This window comes from Scyliorhinus canicula, chromosome 9, assembly GCF_902713615.1.
Source record: "Scyliorhinus canicula chromosome 9, sScyCan1.1, whole genome shotgun sequence".
Classification (NCBI taxonomy): Eukaryota; Metazoa; Chordata; class Chondrichthyes; order Carcharhiniformes; family Scyliorhinidae; genus Scyliorhinus; species Scyliorhinus canicula.
Window position 1 is genome coordinate 133944730 of NC_052154.1, and position 22129 is coordinate 133966858.

A 22129-nucleotide genomic window follows, 5' to 3' on the forward strand; every position below is an offset into this window, starting at 1 on the left:
TAGCCATATGAATACTGCTGCTCGAAGAGGTCAGAGGCTAGAGGTCCTGTGGCAAGGAGCTCACCTCCTGACTCTCCAAAGTCTGTCCAGAATGCACAAGGAACAAGTCAGGAGGGTGATGGAATGCTTTCCACTTGCTTGGGTGTGTGCAGTTCCAACAACACTCAAGCTTGATACCATCCAGGGTAAAGCAGCCCGCTTGATTGACATCCCTTCCACATTCACTCCAACCACCACCAACATAAAAAAGCAGCAGTGTACCATCTACAAGATGCACTGCAGGAACTCACCAAGGCTCCTTAGACAGCACTTCACAAACCCATGACAGCCACCATCTTTCAGGACAGGAGCAGCAGATACATGGGAACACGACCACCTGGAAGTTCCCCTCCAAGCCACTCTCTGCCCTGACTTGGAAATATATCTCTGTCAGTGGGTCAAAATCTTGGAACTGTCCCCCGAACAGCACTGTGGGCATGCATATATCACATGCACTGTAGCGATTTAAGAAAGCAGCTCACCCCCACCTTCTCAAGGACAATTAGGGATGGGCAACGAATGCTGGCCTAGCCAGCAAAGCCTATATCCCTCAAATGCATTAAAAAAATAATGATGAGAAGAAACATCCTCACCGAGGGTCATGACCCTGTGGAAATCTCGAACACACAAGCGCCAAGTCACAATGTATTTAGGAAAGAAATAGATTTTGAAACACTAAAGGCATCAAGGGGTATGAGGCAAGAGCTCGAGAAGTGGGGCAAGAGCTCGAGGAGTGGGGCAAGAGCTCGAGGAGTGGGGCAAGAGCTCGAGGAACAGTCATGATCACATTCAATAGATCAGGCTTGATGGGCCAAATGGTCTACTCATTCTCCTATATTCTCTGTTTCTATTATTTACCTTATTTTGTTTAAATCTCACATATACTTGCAATGGAAACAATGATGTGGAGATGCCGGCGTTGGACTGGAGTGAGCACAGTAAGAAGTCTTACAACACCAGGTTAAAGTCCAACAGGTTTGTTTCAAACACTTGCTTTCGGAGCACTGCTCCTTCCTCAGGTAAATGGAGGTATGTCCCAGAAACATATATATAGACAAATTCGAAGATGCCAGACAATGCTTAGAATGCAAGGATTTGCAGGTAATTAAGTCTTTACAGATCCAGAGATAGGGGTAACCCCAGGTTAAAGAGGTGTGAATTGTCGCAAGCCAGGACAGTTGGTGGGATTTCACAAGCCCAGGCCAGATGGTGGGGGATGAATGTAATGCGACATGGATACCACCATTACACGTGAGAACACCACCCACCAGGTACGCGGTACATACTCGTGCAACTCGGCCAACTACCTCAAACGCTGCAGGAAAGGATGTCCCGAAGCGTGGTACATTGGCAAGACCACGCAGACGCTGCGACAACGAAAGAATGGACATCACGCGACAATCACCAGGGCAGGAATGCTCCCTTCCAGTCGGGAAGCACGTCAGCAGTCAAGGGCATTCAGCCTCTGATCTCCGGGTAAGCATTCTCCAAGGCGGCCTTCAGGACGTGCGACAACGCAGAATCGCCGAGCAGTAACTTATAGCCAAGTTCCGCACACGAGTGTGGCCTCGACCAGGACCTGGGATTCATGTCGCATTACATTCACCCCCACCATCTGCCCTGAGCTTGCAAAATCCTACCAACTGTCCTGGCTTGAGACAATTCACACCTCTTTAACCTGGGGTTACCCCTACCTCTGCATCTGTAAAGATTTAATTACCTGCAAATTCTCGCATTCTAAGCATTGTCTGGCATCTTCGAATTTGTCTATATATGTGTTTCTGGGACATACCTCTCCATTCACCTGAGGAAGGAACAGTGCTCCGAAAGCTAGTGTTTGAAAGAAACATGTTGGACTTTAACCTGGCAATGGAAACAATTGTACGTATTGTTACAGTTTATACCAATGTTCCACATCATGTTTGCAGTGATAGTTCAGACACTGCCATTAAAATACTTTATGTCAACACATTATCTCTAATTTGCCAACATCAAGATGCAATTGGAAAAATCCACTTGTCACTCAATTCAGAAAAAAGTACCAGAAATGAATTTCCAGTGAACAATACCAGGTTAGTTTGGGGCTGGCGATCACTAATATCTCATTCACTTACCCGGTAAAAGATAACCCCAATAACACTGTCTATTTACACCAATTTTAATATATACAAAAGGAGCTCTCATGTCAACTGCTATATTCAGCTCCACATAATTAATATAAACACTAAAAGAAGAGATATGACAAGATAATATGATAAACTATGTAATAAAAGTTTATTGTACAGAATATCAATTATATTTTATGCACTGTACTTGCATCCTCAAAAACTTACAAAATTTATTTCATTATACCAGTATTTCTTTTTAAACTGTGATCTTTAACCTTTCCATTAGCACATCTCGGTGTAGGTTTGAACAAATTGCACCTCACACATCAGCGACCTATTTTGTTTTAAAAAAATATTGTGCTCAAAGTGATGGAAAAATGCTTTTCCATTTAGGCACCCAATGTCAGCATCAAGTATATCTAGAGGATGTATGGCACAGTTGGGTGCAAAGCAAAGCTCTCTATACTGCTGCATCAATATGCCTTCCTCCTGTCTCAATCACAGTAGAGCACCCTAATGCACAAAGCAGGGGTCCAACATAAAGTTAAAATAGCAGAAATCAAATTTAAAACAGTTAGGAACGATTTCCTTGCTCAAAAATGCAAAGGTTTGGAATTATCTAGAATATGGCATAAGAGAGACAAAAACAACTTATGTTCAAAGTCCATTTTGTTGTAATTGAGAGAATCTGAGTGAGCTTCAATGAGCTGAACAGTCCTGTGATCTTTGACATTTTCTTCCATTTCCCAGTTCAAGCATATTGGGGTTTCACTGAGTGTAAATAAATTGGGAACAGTCTTGCAATCAAGGCTCAAGGACTTAACTCTCATTTCACAATAGCTAGAGGGCTGAGGAGACGTTTGTCCCAGGAGGGTGGGTTGAATTTGAACTCAGATGCCAATGATAAAGAGGCAATATCTAACGCACTGCATCACCCATCCCCTCAGTAAAAATGAAAATTAGAAAAAAAAACTAATTTTATACCAACCAGAAGTGGTCAGTAGAAAGTTGAATGATAATTGGTGCATTTTGAAGACACAAATAGGCTTTCCCCTTAAACTTGAAATGTGAAAACCACTAACATTATACACTTCAATACTTTGAAGTAATCAAGGTCCATGGCTCCATAATTAAAATTTATGGAATATATAAAATGAAAGAACAAATTCACTGTTATGTCACCTCACCTAATACATCAGATCCAGGGACTGAAAAAAAAATTGGCGAAGTACCATACAATTACGTAAAATTACTCCTGTTATCAGTACAGCTTATTTGAATGCTAATTGATATCTTCCACTGAATTGGTCAATAAGCCTACTGAGTTCCATAGTTAAAGTAAATTCTTTACTTTAGTGCACATTACTTTTTGTAAATAACCAGATTTTGTATATAAATAGAATAAATAAATTTGTGATTTAGTCAATGAATTAAAGCTGTTGTTTCTTAGCTTTCAGCTTCTTCCTTTTCAGTTCTTCTTCCTCTTTTCTCAATTCTTCTGCATCTTCCATTATACCCAAATGCAAGCTGCAGGAGATTAAAAAAAAGTTCAAGTTTTATAAAATGATATAAATTTAAATTTTTCATCAAAGTTCTTCCACCTCCAGTTACTATCCGCCAGGGAGTCCAGCATGTCCACTGTTAAGGGCAAATATATCTTCATGTCATCAGTTTGCAACTCTTAAATCTCAGATGCTACATTAAAAAAGCTGCCAGCATTGACAAAGCAGTTTCTTCAGCCTATCCTCATAATAAGCTTCTCAGAACATGTTCAGGTTACGCACATCATCCTCACCAGCTTTTCTGCAGTAATCTACTCTCATTATAGGACCTTACAAAGAGCAATTTTCATTTTAATATCAAGTCTGACTCAAATATGTGAAATTTAAATGCTTGTTCCATCAATGAAGTCAGTTATGAATTAGAAGGTGGTAAATTCAAGCTTCATTCCAGGATCTGAGCACATGAATTGGTGAGCTCTGAAATGCTCTGCCTGAAAAGATGGCACCATCAATAACTTTCAAAAGGGAACTGGATAAACAATTGAAAAGAAAAAGGTTGTCAGGCTATGGGGAAACCAACAGAGCAGGGCTAATTGAATAACTCAGAGCAACATTAAGCATGATGGACCAAATGGTCCCTTTCTGTGCTGCAAGATCCTGCAAATCTATGACAAAATGAAGCACTGAGGAAGCGCTGAACTTCAGATGGGCCATGTTTTGGATGAGGTGCTAATCCAAGATCGCGTGATGTTATTTGAAGAGCAGGAAAATTCCCCTCATGTTTGGCCAATATTTATTCCTCAAACAAAACCAGGGGCTGGTTTAGCTCACTGGGCTAAATCGCTGGCTTTTAACGCAGACCAAGCAGGCCAGCAGCACGGTTCAATTACCGTACCAGCCTCCCTGGACAGGCGCCGGAATGTGGCGACTAGGGGCTTTTCACAGTAACTTCATTGAAGCCTACTCGTGACAATAAGCGATTTTCATTTCATTCAGGGGCTGGTTTAGCTCACTGAGCTAAATCACTGGCTTTTAAAGCAGACCAAGCAGGCCAGCAGCACGGTTCGATTCCCGTACCAGCCTCCCCGGACAGGCGCCGGAATGTGGCGACTAGGGGCTTTTCACAGTAACTTCATTGAAGCCTACTCATGACAATAAGCGATTTTCATTTTTTCACTTAATTTATGCCATGGGTGTTTTGGAGACCTTGCTGTGTGCATATTGGCTGCTTGTCTACATAACTGCACTTATACAAAAAAATTATTCACCAGCTGTGAAGCATTTCGGGATATCCCAAGGGCAGGGGGCACTGAGTAAATGCCAGTGTGTTTATTCCTAAAAATTAAATTCAGTTTTTAAAAAGGCACCATATATATTTTGTTTCAGTATCCTAAAAATAACTCTTGACCATGCTACTGAGTTGACATCCCACATAACTGGTTGCCTACTCAACCACATAGTAAACAGGAAAGTAGTATGAAAATAAAGGTTGTGTTGCAATTTAAGAAGTGTTTAAGAAACCCAGATAAGGACGAAGAACATGCATTAAATTTGGGCCCAATGTCCTTGTAACTAATTCCTTATACATGAAGTAAAAATAGATACTTCAGGTTCTCCAAAAGTCTAATTAAGCAATTTAAGAGCTAGTGTCGTACTAAGCCCAACCTCCCTATTTCTGTGTTGAATTAGCTCAGATGACAGTGGGGTATTACAGTGAACTTTGGGATTAGAAAGGCACACATTAGCAATTTCTCTAACTGCTTGTTCAGTTAGCTGCTGAAAGTGTGGGGTCATGGTCCTTCCTCCTGGTAATCAAATAATCTTAAAATGGCCACTTGAGAAAGCTAGAAAAGGGTAACATGTACCCAATAGTGATCTGTACTAAGTCATCATCAATGGCTCAAGGGGAAAGGAAAACACCGCCAGGATGAAAGCATGTTCCATTTCAGTTGCAAAATATCCTGCGTTAAGAATTGGGGAAAATTAAGATTTAAAAATGAAAAAAAATTAAACGGAGATCAAGATGTGAATTAGCATATCAGTGGGGAAAGTAAGTGTTTACCTAAGTAAATATAGGAAAACAATGGGGTATAGAAAAGGTAGCTTCAAAGTGGAGAGATGAGGGAATTGACACGAATATGCTCAAAGCTGACTTCATAGGGTAAATATCAAAGGGAAAGAATGGTATATCTAGAGTACGATGACTGGGGAAAAAGGGAGACAAACACACACAGTTACCATCAGCCATACCCAGCTTCAGAAAAGGTCTTCCGGAAACATGTTATTGGCAGCTGGTTAAGATCAAAACTTGAACCAAGTAGATTTTGCCATCATTGAAATTGAAGACTGTTTCCCCAAATGTGGCCATATAACGTATATTTGCTGGATTAAGTTCATGGAGTTATATAATATTGAATGCTGTTTGGGAACAAAGGGGCATCTCAGGAGTTCCAGGAATAGTAGTTGGGGACCAAGATATAATTTCATGTAATACAGTGTGTGTATAGTCATCAGTGTACTTAAATGTTGTAGCGGAGTCCTTTTTGTCATGTGTTTATTTCTTTATTAAGTTAATAAATATTCTTTATTAGTTGTTCACACAATGACTGGACTATTCCTCCCTGGTTCACATTTTTCTCAGAATGCCAAACTGAAAATATGCATCACTAAGAACCGGTGTTCTAAGTTACCTTTCTGGATTTTAGGATACTCTTGTATTTAAATCAGCAGGATTCTTAATAATTGTGAAATGACATGTGTACGTTTGCACCCAAATTTATTAAAATTTTATACCATTGGTGATAATTCACTTGAGTAAATGATACACCACTTGAAAGACTTACAAACTTGTGAACTACAAACTACACACTATTAAGCATGCAAAATCACCATCGGCACAGGCTCCAGATAAGATCTGGAGGTATCCCAACACCGAATGTTACCTTTTGGCTTCTTCCTTCTGCTGATCTTTCCAGCTACTCTCCATGTATCGCAGAGCGTAGTCACTTTCATCCTTGTACCTGTAACACAAAACAATGCTGAACAATTTCACAGGGACCCACTTCATCAGAAATAAATCCCTGAGTGATAGGACATGGCTTTCCATAGAATCCCTACTATGCAGGAGGCTAGTTGGCCAATCAAGTCTGCACTGACCCTCAAAGAGCACACCACCCAAGCCCACTCGCCCACCCTATCCGAATAACCCCTTAACCTATCCTGCACATCTCTGAACTGTGGGAGGAAACCAGTGCAACTGGATGAAAACCAAGCAGACATGGGGAGAATGTGCAAACTTCACACAAATGGAATTGAACCAGATTCCTTGGTGCTGTGAAACTGCAGTGCTAACCACTGTGCCACTTTTATGGGTGTATACGTTATCATTGAAATTTAGTCTTTGTTTTATTACCACTTGTGTTGCAGTATGAAATTACTTCCCTTTTTTCCCCCCAAATAGAATGTTTCAATTTCAAACGGTCAGCTTCAAATGTGCAGAAAAGCACCCTGTTACCTTCCCTGACAATGTGCCAGATCCCTCTGGACAGTGAGCCACGCTAGCCATCCTGGGACTTCTAGGAGATGGAATGCCAATTTTAGGGGTTCTTATGCTGTGTCAACATTCACTGGGAGCCGAGTTTGACATAGTTCGAACAATTTCCAATAATTGTCATTTATATGCAATGAGCAAATTTTCATTCTATGGATTTGAGGCCGGGTTCTACAGATGAAAGATTGCTCTGACACTTTTTTGGCTCCCACAAAAGCATAAATGAATGAACATAATTAGAGATATCTCTGAAATTGATTATTAAATTAGCTGAATAAAAATTGAATGTCAGTTCTTGTACCTCCCTCCCTTCCTACTAAGCAATGTCTTGCTAGCTATCTAAATGGATTATCATCCCCTGACCACCAGTAAATCTGGAACAGCACTGGTTGTGGAAGAAGGCTACCAGAGCATCCTACTTGGGGTATTGGCTTTCATCTTCACCACTCATTGGGTTCATTAAGAGTAAGGCAAGATAAAATCGCCATAGTCCCAGATGACCATAGGCTGCTTTCCCCTTTTGAGGGAGAGAGCTGGCTGGTGGTGATTTAATCTGAGGATGACCACTCCTCAGGCAAGGGGCAAGTCTGAGAAAGCGGGACGTTGATGAATAACCTAGGCCAGTACAGGAATTGAACCTGCGCTGCTGGCCTTGCTCTGCATCAGAAACCAGCTGTCTAGCCAAGTGGGCTAAACCGGCCCAGAGTATTAAGCAGTAAGAGTATCAGGCTGGACAGTTAATGTCATAACCACGCGCAGTTTCATACTGAAGGACGATGAGCTTACCTGTACTGTTCAGCCAGAATGAAACACTTTTAAGGCACAATGTTACAAACCATCCCCATTCAATTGCCTAACAAGAGTAAGCACGGTGACCATTAGCATAAAATTGACACCTTACCTGTCGAGGTAGTGGAAGTGGCAAAGAAAAACAAAAATGAAAACTAAAAAATAAATGAGGACATGTTATTTCCAAGCCTGAGAGTGATTTCCATGATGCAGCAAATTAAATCTTTTGGGGTTGAGCTAGCTTCATATGCAGCACTTTGGCTGATGGCTGAAGTGACTAGTCCTGTCATGAGTGTCACATATGAAGTGGTTATCAAATGTCATTGTGCGTTGTTGTTTACGGTGTGGGCAGTTGTTACCAACCTTCTGCAGCCACTAATTGTCATGATGAGGATATAATTTCCCTCGGTCCCAAACTGGTCTTCCAGGTGCAAGAATCGATGTTTAGGGCCTTCATGCCATGCTTGCAAGCATCATTGGAGTGGAACTTTGAGCATCCCACTGGATGTCTGGAGCCAGCTACCTCGTCATACAGAAAATCCTTGGTCAGTCTTCCACTCTGTGAACATGTCTAAGCCTGCGAAGTTGCCTCTGCTTGATTACTGCTAACAGACATGGGAGATTTGCCTTTGAAAGGACTGCTACATTAATGATTTTGTCCTTACATGAGATGCCCAGAATGCACCGTGAACAAGATGAAAAGTGTTCAGCTTCCTTTCTTGATATCTCCAAGTCATCCATGTTTCATACAATAAGGTGCAAAATCACAATCCTCGTAAAACATTTAGACTTGCATTACACTGCATAAATATTTTAACGACTACCCTGATTCAGTAAACCTTGTGGATGCCCAGCTCTGTAGTGCGCCCCAGAATTTTGCAGGCTCTTATCCAGACTGACTTATTTCAGGTAGATCTCACCTCTTAACTATTACTGAGGGGGAGCTTTCGGATTTTCAGCTTTGCTTGAGACTTGTTAATTTTGCACTCATACAGTTTATAATAAGCAGTTCATTTGCAGATAGCCTATAGTCAGCCAGTCAAGGTCCCAGATAATGCATTATTCAGTAGGATGAAACAAAAAAATCTTGTAAATAATATTTAATGGAGTAACGCTCCTCTAGCACATCATGCAGTATATTAAAAGTTGTCTTTTGGTTAGCAGTTAACTGCGCAGCCTCTCAAAAAGATCATAAACTTGTGCCAACTGTGACTACTTTGCAGCAATCAGTCTGGACTGAAACTGCTCCACAGATATTTTCAGCAAACATCAAAAAGAAAACTTTAATTCCTTAATCTGCATGGTTTGAAAAGGATCAATGTGCTAAACAGATGCATAATTTAATATCAACAGATTTTGCAACTAAGGGATCTCCCATTAAAGACAGATGAGAGAAAAAATTCCTCTTAGGCGGTTGTGAATCTTTAGAGCTTTTTTGTCCAGAGAGCGGTGGAGGCAGGCTCAATGAATGTTTAAGACAGAAGTAGATGTATTCTTGACCAACAAGGGAGTCAAAGGTTAATGGGCATAGGTGGAACGTGGAGTTGAGGCCACAATCAGATTGTCCATGATCTTACGGAGTAGCAGAGCAGGTTTCAAAGGCTCACTCTGCTCCTTATTTGTACGCTTGTACGTAAATTAATAATAATTTTTATTGTCACAAGTAGGCTTACATTAACATTGCAATGAAGTTACTGTGAAAAGCCCCTAGTCGCCACATTCCGGTGCCTGTTCAGGTACACTGAGGGAGAAGTCAGAATGTCCAATTCTCCAACAAGTACTTATTTCGGGACTTGTGAGAAGAAACCAGAGCACCCGGAGGAAACCCACGCAAACACAGTGAGAACGTACAGACTCTGCACAGACAGTGATCCAAGCAGGGAAATGAACCTGGGACCCTGGAGTGGTGAACCAACAGTGCTAACCACTGTGCTACTCTGCCACCCACTGTAACCAAATGCATTCATGCATTCAAGCCTCATGATTCCACAAAGTGTTAGTAATTTGTTGCACCACAAGCATTAGGGAAATGGTCAATTCTCAATTCTGCTTATGTTAGCAGCAAAACCAGAGAATGAAATAGGGAACTATGACTTTCCCTCTTTCGAAAACCAGAATAATTCTTCTGCTTTAGGAAAAGGATTATGGACCAGCTGCTTCATCAGCATGTGGTTTCCAAAACACATGTCAAATCCAATTATATTAGTCAATTTAGCTCCTTATTTTCATTTTCTTCCCTCGCCTGCAGAAGGCGGTGTTTTAGAGCTGTTTCATAGCATTGGAAACTTGACAGTTTTGCACACATTATTCATATATTAGTCTGAGTATTGCAGGATAATCAATTGTGGAGGTCAGCAGCATTGGCAGGATAATCTATTATGGAGGTCAGCAGCATTAAGACAAATTCTATCAGCTCGACCCATTTACACTTCCCAGCAGGAATCACAGAACAGTAGTGTTCAGAAGAGGAATCCATGGTAAATGTTTTACTTCTCACTAGTCCAGGAACGGAAAGGCTAACTGTAGTATTCTAACTGTTGCGATGCAGCAATCAAAGATTCAGCACAGGAGTCAAAACATGTAACCTTCTAGTCTGGATGGGTTACGGTTGTTTCGTTTATGTGCCAAACTACGGAATATGGGAACAGTAGTAGCCTGTTTTACCATTCAATTAGATCATAATTCATATGAACAGAAAATTCTGGACAATCGAAGCAGGTCTGACAGCATCTGTGGAGAGAAGGGAGCTAACGTAGAGTCTGGATAACTATTTGTCAAAGCATTCACACATTTTTTATGTGTTACTATCGGCACCCTTGTTGGCCTTAATCATAGGTTCATAAGATATAGGAGCAGAATTAGGCCATTCGGCCTATCGGGTCTGCTCCACCATTCTATCATGGCTGATATGTTCCTCATCTGCTACCTACAATGTTACAGAGCAAGAGCTGGATGGCGAGAGAGCTTCCGGTGGCGGCGATGACGTAGAAAGCCGCACATTTGGGAGCTCCCGTTTCAAACTGACTTTTCTGCTCTTTTTAGAGCCCAAACCGGAAATTTTTCGAAGTCTCCCGGTGGGAGAAGGTGGGCTGATCGACTTTCCCCACAGTTCATGACTCAAACTCGGAGTGGAAAGGGGGAAAAAACGGCAGCAGCTCCCCAGAAAAAACGGGGGAAGGAATCCAAGATGGCGGCCGGCGGAGCTCCAGAGGAGTGGAAGCAGTGGGCCCTGGAGCAACAAGCTGCTCTCCTGCGCTGTTTTGCAGACTTCAAGGCTGAGGTACTGAGCTCTCTGCAGGAAACGAACAAAAGGCTCTCGGAGATTCAGACGACCCAGGGTGCTGCCATCAAGGAGTTGCAGACGCAGGCCACTGAACGAGAGGAAGAGGCCGGGATCCTCGTGAGTAAGGTGGAGGGACACGAGGCGCTCCACAAGAAGTGGCAGGACCGCTTCGAGGAGCTGGATCACCGCACGAGGCAGAAAAATCTGCAGATCTTGGGCCTTGCGAAGGGGCTGGAGGGGTCGGACCTGACAACCTACGTGGCTGCGATGCCGAACTCGCTAGTGGGGGCCGGGTCTTTCCATCTGCCCTTGGAGCTGGAGGGAGCACACAGAGTACTGGCCAGGAGGCCTAAGGAGAATGAACCCCCGCGTGCGGTGCTGGTGAGGTTCCACCGGTTCAGTGATCGGGAGTGTGTGCTCGCTGGGCCAAGAGGGTGAAGAGCAGCAACTGGGAGAATGGGGTAGTATGGATCTACCAGGATTGGAGTGCGGAGGTGGCTAAGCGGCAGTCCGGGTTTAATTGGACGAAAGAGGTGCTTTACAAGAAGATTTGTATGTGGACAGAGTGTGAGCCCGAGGCGAGGGAGATAGTTTGCCGTGCAGGGAAGACAGGAAGCGAACAGCGTCTTACCAGGTCAGGGTGTACGAAGCTCTCGGTGCTCCCGGAGTCGAAGAGGCACGGTGTCCTGTACCCGTTGATTTTAACGGACATCATCGGGCTCTGGAGGTGTTTCGGACGCGACTGGTCCAACGTGACTGCGTTGAGTTGCGAGTAGTCGGCGGCTCAATCAGCTGGGCTGGAGTGGCCCCGTGATGACTGTCCGCTGAGTTCGTAGTCATCGAGATGAGATTCGGAGGCTGGAGAGGATGGCGTCAAAGATGGCTGCCCCGTGGATCGCACGTGGCAGGCGGCGAGGAAGATGGTGTCCAAGATGGCGGCCCCCATGAGTCGCACGTGGCCGGCCCCGTGGAGGAGGGTTGCCAAGATGGCGGCCCCCATGAGTCGCACATGTCGGGTGGGGGCGGAGTCGGCAGACATGCTGCAGCATTATGGGGCCTGCGAGTTGGGGAGGTGAGTGCTCTGGACTGCAGGGAGTTTGGAGTTTTCGACTTTGCCAGGCATACTCGGGCATAGTGTCCTTTGCAACTGCAGCTGCTGCAGGTCGCGTTGCGGGCCGGGGCAGTGCTGCCGTGGGTGTTGGGGCTGTCCACAAAAATGGCACACTGGCGCTGCATAGTGGGTGGGTGGCCGCGCAACGCAGGCCTGGGGCAGTCGCTCGTCGGGGGGCCCACGATGGGGTCGCCTGGTCCGCGGGGAATAAGTTCAAACTCTACAGTGTCCTCCAAGTTCTGGGCCCCTTTTTCAAGCAATCGCTGGCGCACATAGTTGGACCTGAGCCCTGCAAAGTATACATCACGGACAGCGAGCTCCATATGCTGGGCGGCTGTTACAGCCTGAAAATTGCAGTCCCGAGCAAGGACTTTTAAATCGCGCAGAAAGTCTTCCAGTGACTCCGCGGGGCGCTGGCGGCGGGTCGTGAAAATGTGCCGCGCGTAGACCTCGTTGATGGGCCGCACGTACATTCGGCCGAGCATGGCCAGGGCCTCAGTATATGAGGTGGTACAGTTAAGTTGCGTAGAGATACGATGGCTCACCCTTGCGTGCAGTAGGCCGAGTTTCTGCTCCTCTGTAGTCTCGGAAGTGCTTGATTCAGTCAGGCAGGCCTTGAAACATCGGAGCCAGTGTAGGAAGATTTCCTTCGCCTCAGCAGCCTGCGGGTCGAGTTCTCGTCGGTCAGGTTTGAGGGCTGATTCCATAGTAGTTTTCTTCAAGTTTTCTAAGACTATTAAATTGATGTGACCATCAATTCACTAGACAAACGATTGGAAGTAAATTGTGGTTTTAATAGTCTTACAACTGAGCCAGCCTGCGACCAAAGGGACTGAGAGCAGGCTTACGGCTGCAGCCTTTATACTTCCGGTTAGTGGGCGGAGCCATGGGCGGAGCCACGGGTGAAGCCCAGTACAAACTCCTCATCTCCCCCTCTGGGCAGAGCCACGCAATGGCTCACATACAGAGCCCACAAGGACATAATACAACGCAATGCAATACAATGTGAATTACAATGCAGTATAATTCACCACAATATAGCTACCCTGAAAGTAAGTTTAATTACTACTTACCCCTTTATAACTCACCACTCGTACTCCCAGTTTTCCCCAACTCCCAAATACACTCTCACTCAGCCAAAGCAGCACTCCCAGTGCAGACCCCCCATTTGCATTCCTTTTGTCTCCTGTCTTTATCTCTTTGTCTATCTCCATCCATCCATCCAGCCCCACTGCTCCACGCCCCCCCACTACAGTATAAATCTGACCCCATTTCCAGTTCTCTCTCCTTTGACAAAGAGTTATCCAGACTCGAAACATTCGCTCTCTTTTCTCTCCACAGATTCTGTCAGACCTGCTGGATTGTACAGTATTGTTTTTGTTTCAGATTCCAGCATCCACAGTAATTTGCTGTTATAATTGATATGAATCTCAACTCCATCCATCTGCCTTAGTTACAAAATCTTAATATCCTTACCTGAAAAGTAAATCATTCAGTTTTGAAATTTTCAATTGAGCTGACCTCTGGAAAGACAGTTCCAGTTTAACTATCTTTTATATGGAGGATCTGCTGCTTCCTGACATTATCCCTGAACAGCCCATTTCTAATTTTAAGGTTGTCTCTTTTTTCTGGATACCCCCATATAAGGTGCTACACAATTGTTTCTCTCCTCTAAACATATTCCACCATACAGACAAAGCAACTCATCACATTAGATTTGACTTACTTGTTGCGGTCATATCCGAAAATAGCCTTGATATGTTTTGAGATTTCATCCTGCGATTCTCCAGAATCGTCAATGAAATCATCCATTTCTGAATCATGATCATCGTCTTCATCACAGTCATCCTCTAGCCTCCGTCTGTAGGATATGGGTGGCATAGGTGGTCTTGCAGGCGTTACTGGGGCAAGAGACAAAATTGTAACATTACAATGAACCCAGAGCAGCAGGTCTCACAAATCCTCTGGAGAACATAGAACATTACAGCGCAGTACAGGCCCTTCGGCCCTCGATGTTGCGCCGTCCTGTGAAACCCCTTTAAAGTCCCTCTACACTATTTCCTTATCGTCCATATGCCTATCCAATGACCATTTGAATGAGTTTAGTGTTGGCGAGTCCACTACTGTTGCAGGTAGGGCATTCCACGCCCTTACTACTCTCTGAGTAAAGAACCCACCTCTGACATCTGTCCTATATCCATCTCCCCTCAATTTAAAGCTATGTCCCCTCGTGCTGGACATCACCATCCGAGGAAAAAGGCTCTCACTGTCCACCCTCTCTAATCCTCTGATCATCTTGTATGCCTCAATTAAGTCACCTCTTAACCTTCTTCTCGCTAGCAAAAACAGCCTTAAGCCCTTCAGCCTTTCCTCATAAGATCTTCCCTCCATACCAGGCAACATTCTTGTAAATCTCCTTTGTACCCTTTCCAATGCTTCCACATCCTTCCTATAATGTGGCGACCAGAACTGCACACAATACTCCAAATGCGGCCGCACCAGAGTTTTGCACAACTGCAACATGACCTCATGGATCCAAAACTCAATTCCTCTACCAACAAAAGCTAACACACCGTACACCTTCTTAACAACCCTCTCAACCTGGGTGGCAACTTTCAGGGATCTATGGACATGGACACAGAGATCTCCCTGCTCGTTCACACTACCAAGAATCTTACCATTAGCCCAGTACTCTGTCTTCCTGTTATTCCTTCCAAAATGAATCACCTCACACTTTTCTGCATTAAACTCCATTTGCCACCTGTCAGCCCAGCTCTGCAGCTTGTCTATGTCCCTCTGTAACTTGTAACATCCCTCTGCACTGTCCACAACTCCACCGACATTAGTGTCATCTGCAAATTTACTCACCCATCCTTCCACGCCCTCCTCCAGGTCATTTATAAAAATGACAAACAGCAGCGGCCCCAAAACAGATCCTAGTGGTACACCACTAGTAACTGGACACCAGTCAGAACATTTCCCATCAACCACCACCCTTTGTCTTCTATCAGCTAGCCAATTTCTGATCCAAACTGCTAATTCACTCCGAATCCCATGCCTCTGTATTTTCTGCAATAGCCTACCATGGGGAACCTTATCAAATGCTTTACTGAAATCCATATACACCACATCAACTGGAGAGGCTCAGACAGAGAAAGAAAAATCCCAAGGGGATGACCCACCACCCGTGGTTAACTAAAAATAAAGATACTTTCAAACTTAAAAGAAAAAAACAACAATTTTGCAAAGGTGGGGTGATGGGTTACAACGTTGGACATTATATAAAAATCAGCAAGAGTGACAAAAAGATTAATAAGGAGGTCAAAATTGAAGTAGGTGAGAAATCTAGGCCAGGTTGAGTTTTTATAAATATTTTAAAAACGTTAACAAAGTGAGTGTTGGTCCAATAAAGTGAGTCTGGGGAGTAAATTTCTTTTAAAACTAGTATTTATTCAAAATTTTACAGAATTTTTGGACCAAATCTATCCACAACCCATACAGTACCCCTGCCCCCCCCCCCCCCCCCCCCCCCCCCCAAAACCGGTTTGCTGCTGCTGCTGACCTCCTCACTTAACATTCCGCAAGAAAGTCAAGGAATGGTTGCCACCGACTGGAGAACCCCAAGCAAGGACCCTCTCACGGCAAACTTTATCCTTTCCAAACTTAGAAACCAGCCATGTCACTGACCCAAGTCTCCACACTTGGGGGTTTCGCACCCCTCCACATTAACAAGATCCATCTCCGGGCTACCAAGGAGGCAAAAGCCAAGACTCCGGCCTCTTTCGGCTCCTGCACTCCAGATCTTCTGACACCCCAAATATCGCTATCCCCAGACTCGGCTTTACCGGAGTGTCCAAGACCTTGGACATAGCCTTTGCAAAGCCTCGCCAGAATTCTTTAAGTGCCGGGAATGCCCAAAACTTATGGACATGGTTTGCTCGGCTCCCTGAACACCTCACACACCTGCCCTCCACCCCAAAGAACTTGCTAATTCTTGCCGCTGCCATGTGCGCCCGGTGGACCACCTTAAACTGAATCAAGCTAAGCCTGGCACAAGATGAGGAGGAACTGACCCTGCCCAAGGCGTCCGCCCACAAGCCCTCATCCAGCTCCTCACCCAGCTCCTCCTCCCACTTGCCCTTCAGCTCCTTCACCAAGGCCTCCGAGGCCGCCTGCAGCTCCTGGTATATGACTGATACCTTTCCGTTTCCTACCCACATGCCCAAGACCACCCTGTCCTGCATCCTGCGGGAAGTTAGCAGCGGAACTTCTACCACCTGCTTCTTCAAGAAAGCGTGGACTTGCAGGTACCTAAAGATATTCCCCGGGAGCAACCTGAATTTCTCCTCCAGCGCCTTCAGGCTAGCAAAAGTCCCATCTATAAACAAGTCCCCCATCCTTTTGATACCCGCTCTGTGCCAGCTTAGAAACCCTCCGTCTATTCTACCCGGGACGAACCTGTGGTTGATTTGTATCGGGGTCCAGACCGATCTGTGCCTTCTCCACTGATCCCAAATACTCAGTGCCGCCATCACCACCAGGCTCGTGGTGTACCGTGCTGGCGAGAGCAGCAGTGGTGCCGTTATCAGTGCCCCCAAGGTAGCATCCCTGCAAGACGCCACCTCCAGCCACTTCCACGCCCCCCCGCTTACCCATTTCAGAATCATGGATATGTTCGCTGCCCAATAATAGCTGCAGAAGTTCGGCAGCGCCAGCCACTGCAGCCACCACTTCTGCATCCCCTCCTTCCGAGGGCATCATGATCACATTCAGGAGCCTCCGCACATTCGTGTTCAGCTGCCTGCCCTTGACAAACCCCGTTGGTCCTCATTAATCACCCCCCGGGACACAAGTCCTCAATTCTAGTGGCCAGGACCTTGGCGTCTACATTAAGGAGCGATATCGGCCTGTAGGAGCCACATTGCAATGGGTCCTTATCTCGTTTAAGGATGAGCGCAATTAAGGCTCGCAACATCGTCGGGGGAAGGGTTCCCCTTTCCTTAGCCTCGTTGAAGGTTCTCAACAATAGCGGGCTCAACAGCCCTGAGAATTTCCTATAGAATTCTACAGGATATCCGTCCGGTCCCAGGGCCTTGCCCGACTGCATACCCTCCAAACCTTTAACCAATTCCTCCAACTCAATCGGGGCCCCTAATCCCTCTACTAGCTCTTCCTCCACTTTCGGAAACCTCAGCTGTCCAAGGATTGCTTCATCCCCTTCCCTCCCCTCCCGGGGTTCTGACTCATACAATTTACCATAAAGATCCTTGAAGACCTCATTGATCCTTACCGAGCTCAGGACCGTGCCCCCCCCCCCCCCCCCCCCCCCCCCACCCTCCCTAATTGTCTGAGGAGTTAATAATGAAAAAAAGGAGATGGCAAATGAAATGAGCAGGTATATTACCCTGGTCTTCATTATATAGGAAAAGTAACATCTCAGAAATAGCTGCAAATTCGGATATAAAAGGGAGGGAGGAGTTCAAGAAAACTACAATCACCAAGGAACCAGCAGTGAGAAAACTGTTGGAGCAGTGGGCTAACAAGTCCCCGGGTCGTGATGGACTTCATCATAGGGTCTTAAAAGAGGTGGCTGGTGAAATAGTTGGTGGGTTGGTTTTAAATTTTCCAAAATTCCTGAGATTCAGGAAAGGTTCCATTAAATTGGAAGGAGGTGCTTTCTGTAAAGCTCTTGGCAGTCTCCCCAGGCGTCCATAATTCCTCTCCTTGTATAAGAGCCCTTGCTGACTATTTTACTGTGGAAGGCATCGATATTGGAGTCTAAATCTTCTCTCATCCAATACTAACTAGAATGACCCAGCTGCTCTAACTCGGACAGCTACCAGAATGGGAATCCTAACTGACTTTTCCACTGTTTAGCTGAAGGACATAGAAGCTAAAGTGCAGTGCCCAACTATTAATTTGACTGAAGTTAGCTAACAAAGAAAACAAGCTGAATCTGGGATCACCTGGCCTGTGCAACCCAGAATATAAAGACAATTTGATCTCTAATTCACTGCAGGCACTTTAATGGTCCATAATTCTAGAAATTGCCTTGCAGCCATTGTATAGTGTTATTGGCCTGTAGGAGGCCTCATCCAATTAAATCTCAAAAGCAATATTTATTTCGCTGCTACAAGTTTCTAGTAGTCCTATTGTGCTATCTTTCAACAGAATGTCTCAATTTTCCTGAGCAGCAAAATCTAATTTACTAAATATGTAAGAGTCTAAACAGAGGAGTCTAAACACATGGTGAATTGGTTCAATCACACTGTGGAGATTTGTGACAATTCTTCATTGGAATATTCATATTAACATGCGTGGCCATGGGTGCTATACGGTCTGTAGCTAACAGACAAAGCTCAAATGTAACGTGGGGGCGAGGAAACATGGTTTACCAGGGATTTGCTTTCTTTTTCTCACCATGCTCTATGTATTAGACACCACATAAAACACAAATTTGATCCTTTTTTTTAATACCATATCGGACATTATGTAGTACCTGATGGTCGTGCCATTGGTCTGTACCCTGGCGGTGCTGGTCTCATATTGCTCATCTGTCCATTGCTGGGCCGTGATGGGAAGTTCTTTGAAGATATTGTTTCTGCTACTACAGTACATTTTGGCTTTGGCACTCCACTTCCAGGTCGTCCAGGGACAGGTGCAGAAGAATTTCCTGGCCGTGCCAACCCCGAACCGGCCGACCGTACCGGCCCCGAGGCACTCATGCTTTTTGATTGCACAGGCCCAGAGCTATTTGCATTTCTGTGCCTTGGAGGGCCTGAACTGCTTGTACCTTTTGGTTGCGTGGAACATACAACTCCTGTACTGCTGGGACGTGAAGACCCAGAACTGATCAGTCCTTTAGATCGGTGTTGGCCCAGGTTGCTCGATCGTGGTTGGTCTGAGCGGCTTGAACTGCTTTTTTGTGCTTGGCTCAAGCCGCTGGAACTTTTGGATCGTTCAGGAGCTGAGCTGCTTACATTTTTGGAGTGTGATGGATTTGAACCACCTGTCTTTTCATGTCTTGTAAAGGAACTATCATTTTTCTTGGATGAAGTAGATGGATCTGTTCTTTTATGGCTGTTTTTTGAAGACAATGCAGAACTGGTGCCATTTGATCCAGGTTTGAGTCCTTTGCTTGGTGTCTGGGATCCACTTCCAGATTTTGTTGAACTGTTTAGCATAGTTTTCCCACCATTGTTACTGGAGTTTTTGGAGACAGAATGTCCAACTCCTACTGAGGATCTGGACTTTTCCTGTGATGGTGCTTTGTAAGACACCGAAGATGGAGGTTTTTCACTAGATAAACTTTTTGGCTTCTTGTTAATTCCATGAACAGATATTGAGCTACCCTCTCTGGATGAAACTCGCACTAATTTTGTGCTTTTACTGTCTTTAGATGAAGATTCTTTCTTGGATGAGATAGTTGGGGAGGAAAACGTGGCCTCTTTCTCAGATTTCCTTTTGTCATTCTGTTTTTGTCGTTTGCGCTCTAAAAATTCCATTTCTTTCAGTTCCTCTGCTGTGTATAGCTTCTCCTCCATTTTTTTTACTGGCTTCAGCTCCACAGGCTCAAACTGTTTCTTTTCAGCCAGTTTCAGAAGATCTGTGAAGTTCATGGGTGCTGACGGTGGTTTCTTTGGAACTTTAGTTTTCTTAATCTCTCGATACAATTCTTCAGGTTCTCTAGTTGGTATCTCATGTTCCCTGTGCAGTCTCTTAGGCTCCTTAGTTGGTACCTCAGGTTCTCGGTGTTGACGTTTAAGCCGTTTAACTGGTGCCTCAGGCTCAACGTGTTGCTGTTTAACTGGTCTCTCACCCCAGTGTTCTCCGAATTCATCATCAGAATCCTCCACTTCAGATATTTCATCCTCAACCTGTGCCTCAGCATAGTAATAATCTTCATCATTACTGTCACCCATTGTTTGATCCTTTTCCTCATTGTCAGTTTTCTTTTTGATTTTCTGTTCCATTGGAATACCATCATAACCTCTGAAATTGTCCTTTGTCCGGGTAGCCATCGCTCTCGCTTTACGATCATGTTTTAATGCAACTCGTTTTGCAATCAGCTCTGCTTTCTTCAGCCTTGCTTCAAAATCTACATTTAAAAATGATTGAAGATTTAAAGTTACCCGTTAAGCATTATGAAGCACTAAGCAGTAAGAGGTTCTGTTTTGGCTACATACTTTTACATGAAAAAAATCTCGGATGCTAATCAATGAACAGAAGTAAATTTTCAGGTATCCTTGACATCACCATCAAAACAGATGATCTGGCTATGCAAGTTCATTAAAACCAACAGTCAAATTCTGATCCTCATACCAAAGAAACTAGTTATGAAAACCAGCATCATGGCCATTTGAAATTACTACTGTAAAACCTCAAATGGCTTGGGATGGCTCTCCCTTTTAAAAAAAGAATTACATACAAGAACTCAAGGTTTTCAAATAGTTTTCTTACCACCTAAAACTTTCCAAGTTGAATCTCGTTCCCTGCCAGGGAACAGATGTCATATTGAGGATTTTGCTGCACAATAACTCTATTTTAAATGGGAGTCCATGACTTCAGGAGGCCTAAATTCCACCTGACCCCAGGAAACAGTGAAAAAGTTTGGGAAAGGAGCTTGGCTTTCCAAAGCTCTGCTGTTCCAAAGAAACAGGCTGAGCATAGAAAGACAAGGGCAGCAGATGCATGGAAATATCGCCACCTACAAGTTCCCCTCCAAGCCATACAGCATCCAGACTTGGAACTATTTTGCCATTCCTTCACTGTCACTGGGTCAATGCCCTGGAACTCCCTCCCCAACACAACATGGACTGCATTGGCTCAAAAGGGCGGCTCTTCTCAAGGGCAATTAGGGATGGTCAGCAAATGCTGATCTAGCCAGTGATGCCCACAACACTTGAACAAATAAGAGGGAATGTGTTAAACGGTGGCAACATCTCAAGTGATTGGGCGTATATGTATATTTATATTTTTAAAGTGGAGTACTTTCCTCTGTACTTTCTTACCCCTTCAGACCATATTTTTTTTAACATAAACCATTTTTTGTGTCAATTATTACTTTGTATAGAAAATTAAAATGAATTTATATAGAAAAATAAATGAATGGGCAAAACTCTAGAAAACAGATTAATACAGGAAAGTGTGACCACATCCACTTTTGACCTAAAAAGATAAATCAGCTCACTTTCAAACACTTTAAAAGCTTGAAGCTGTGGAGATCTAGAGACTTAGATAGAGGCCTAGGTACAAAGATAGGTATCATGGGAAAATACAGAAACAGTCATAACAGCACAGTAGCACAGTGGTTAGCACAATTGTTTCACATTTCCATGGTCCCAGGTTGAAGTCTCGGTTTGGGTCACTGTCTGTGCGGAGTCTGCACGCTCTCCCAGTGTCTGCGTAGGTTTCCTCCGGGTGCTCCAGTTTCCTCCCACAGTCCAAAGATGTGCAGGTTAGGTGCATTGGCCATGCTAAATTGCCCTTTGTGTCCAAAAAGGTTAGATGGGGTTACTGGAATAGGTTGGAAGTGCCGACTTAAATGGGGTGCTCTTTCCAAGAGCCGGTGCAGACTCGATGGGCCGAATGGCCTCCTTCTGCACTGTAAATTCTATGATCTATGATGTTGAACTAATGCAATGCTGGCCTGAAATGCTGTAGGAATAGGAGATAAAAGTGGATATATGGAGTCAGGTCGTAGGTCATGACCTCATTGAACAGTAGAACAGATTTGAAATGCTAAGT

At 44.4% G+C, this 22129-nt stretch overlaps 1 protein-coding gene across 2 annotated transcripts in view; it reads right to left on the reverse strand.

The window, feature by feature from the left end:
• Window positions 1-2289: 2289 nt before the first annotated feature.
• spty2d1 (SPT2 chromatin protein domain containing 1) overlaps window positions 2290-22129 on the reverse strand; it is a 53810-nt gene continuing 33970 nt past the window's right edge. Inside the window, exons 3-6 of one of the 2 annotated variants that reach the window (XM_038807659.1) lie at window positions 18882-20480; window positions 14109-14283; window positions 6592-6669; window positions 2290-3674 (exon numbers count right to left, since the gene is read on the reverse strand). In XM_038807659.1, coding sequence (XP_038663587.1) covers window positions 3578-3674; window positions 6592-6669; window positions 14109-14283; window positions 18882-20480 — 1949 coding nt within the window. In that variant the 3' untranslated portion in view covers window positions 2290-3577. Of the gene's footprint in view, window positions 3675-6591; window positions 6670-14108; window positions 14284-18881; window positions 20483-22129 lie in introns of both variants that reach the window. The other variant, XM_038807660.1, reaches the window with a different exon arrangement.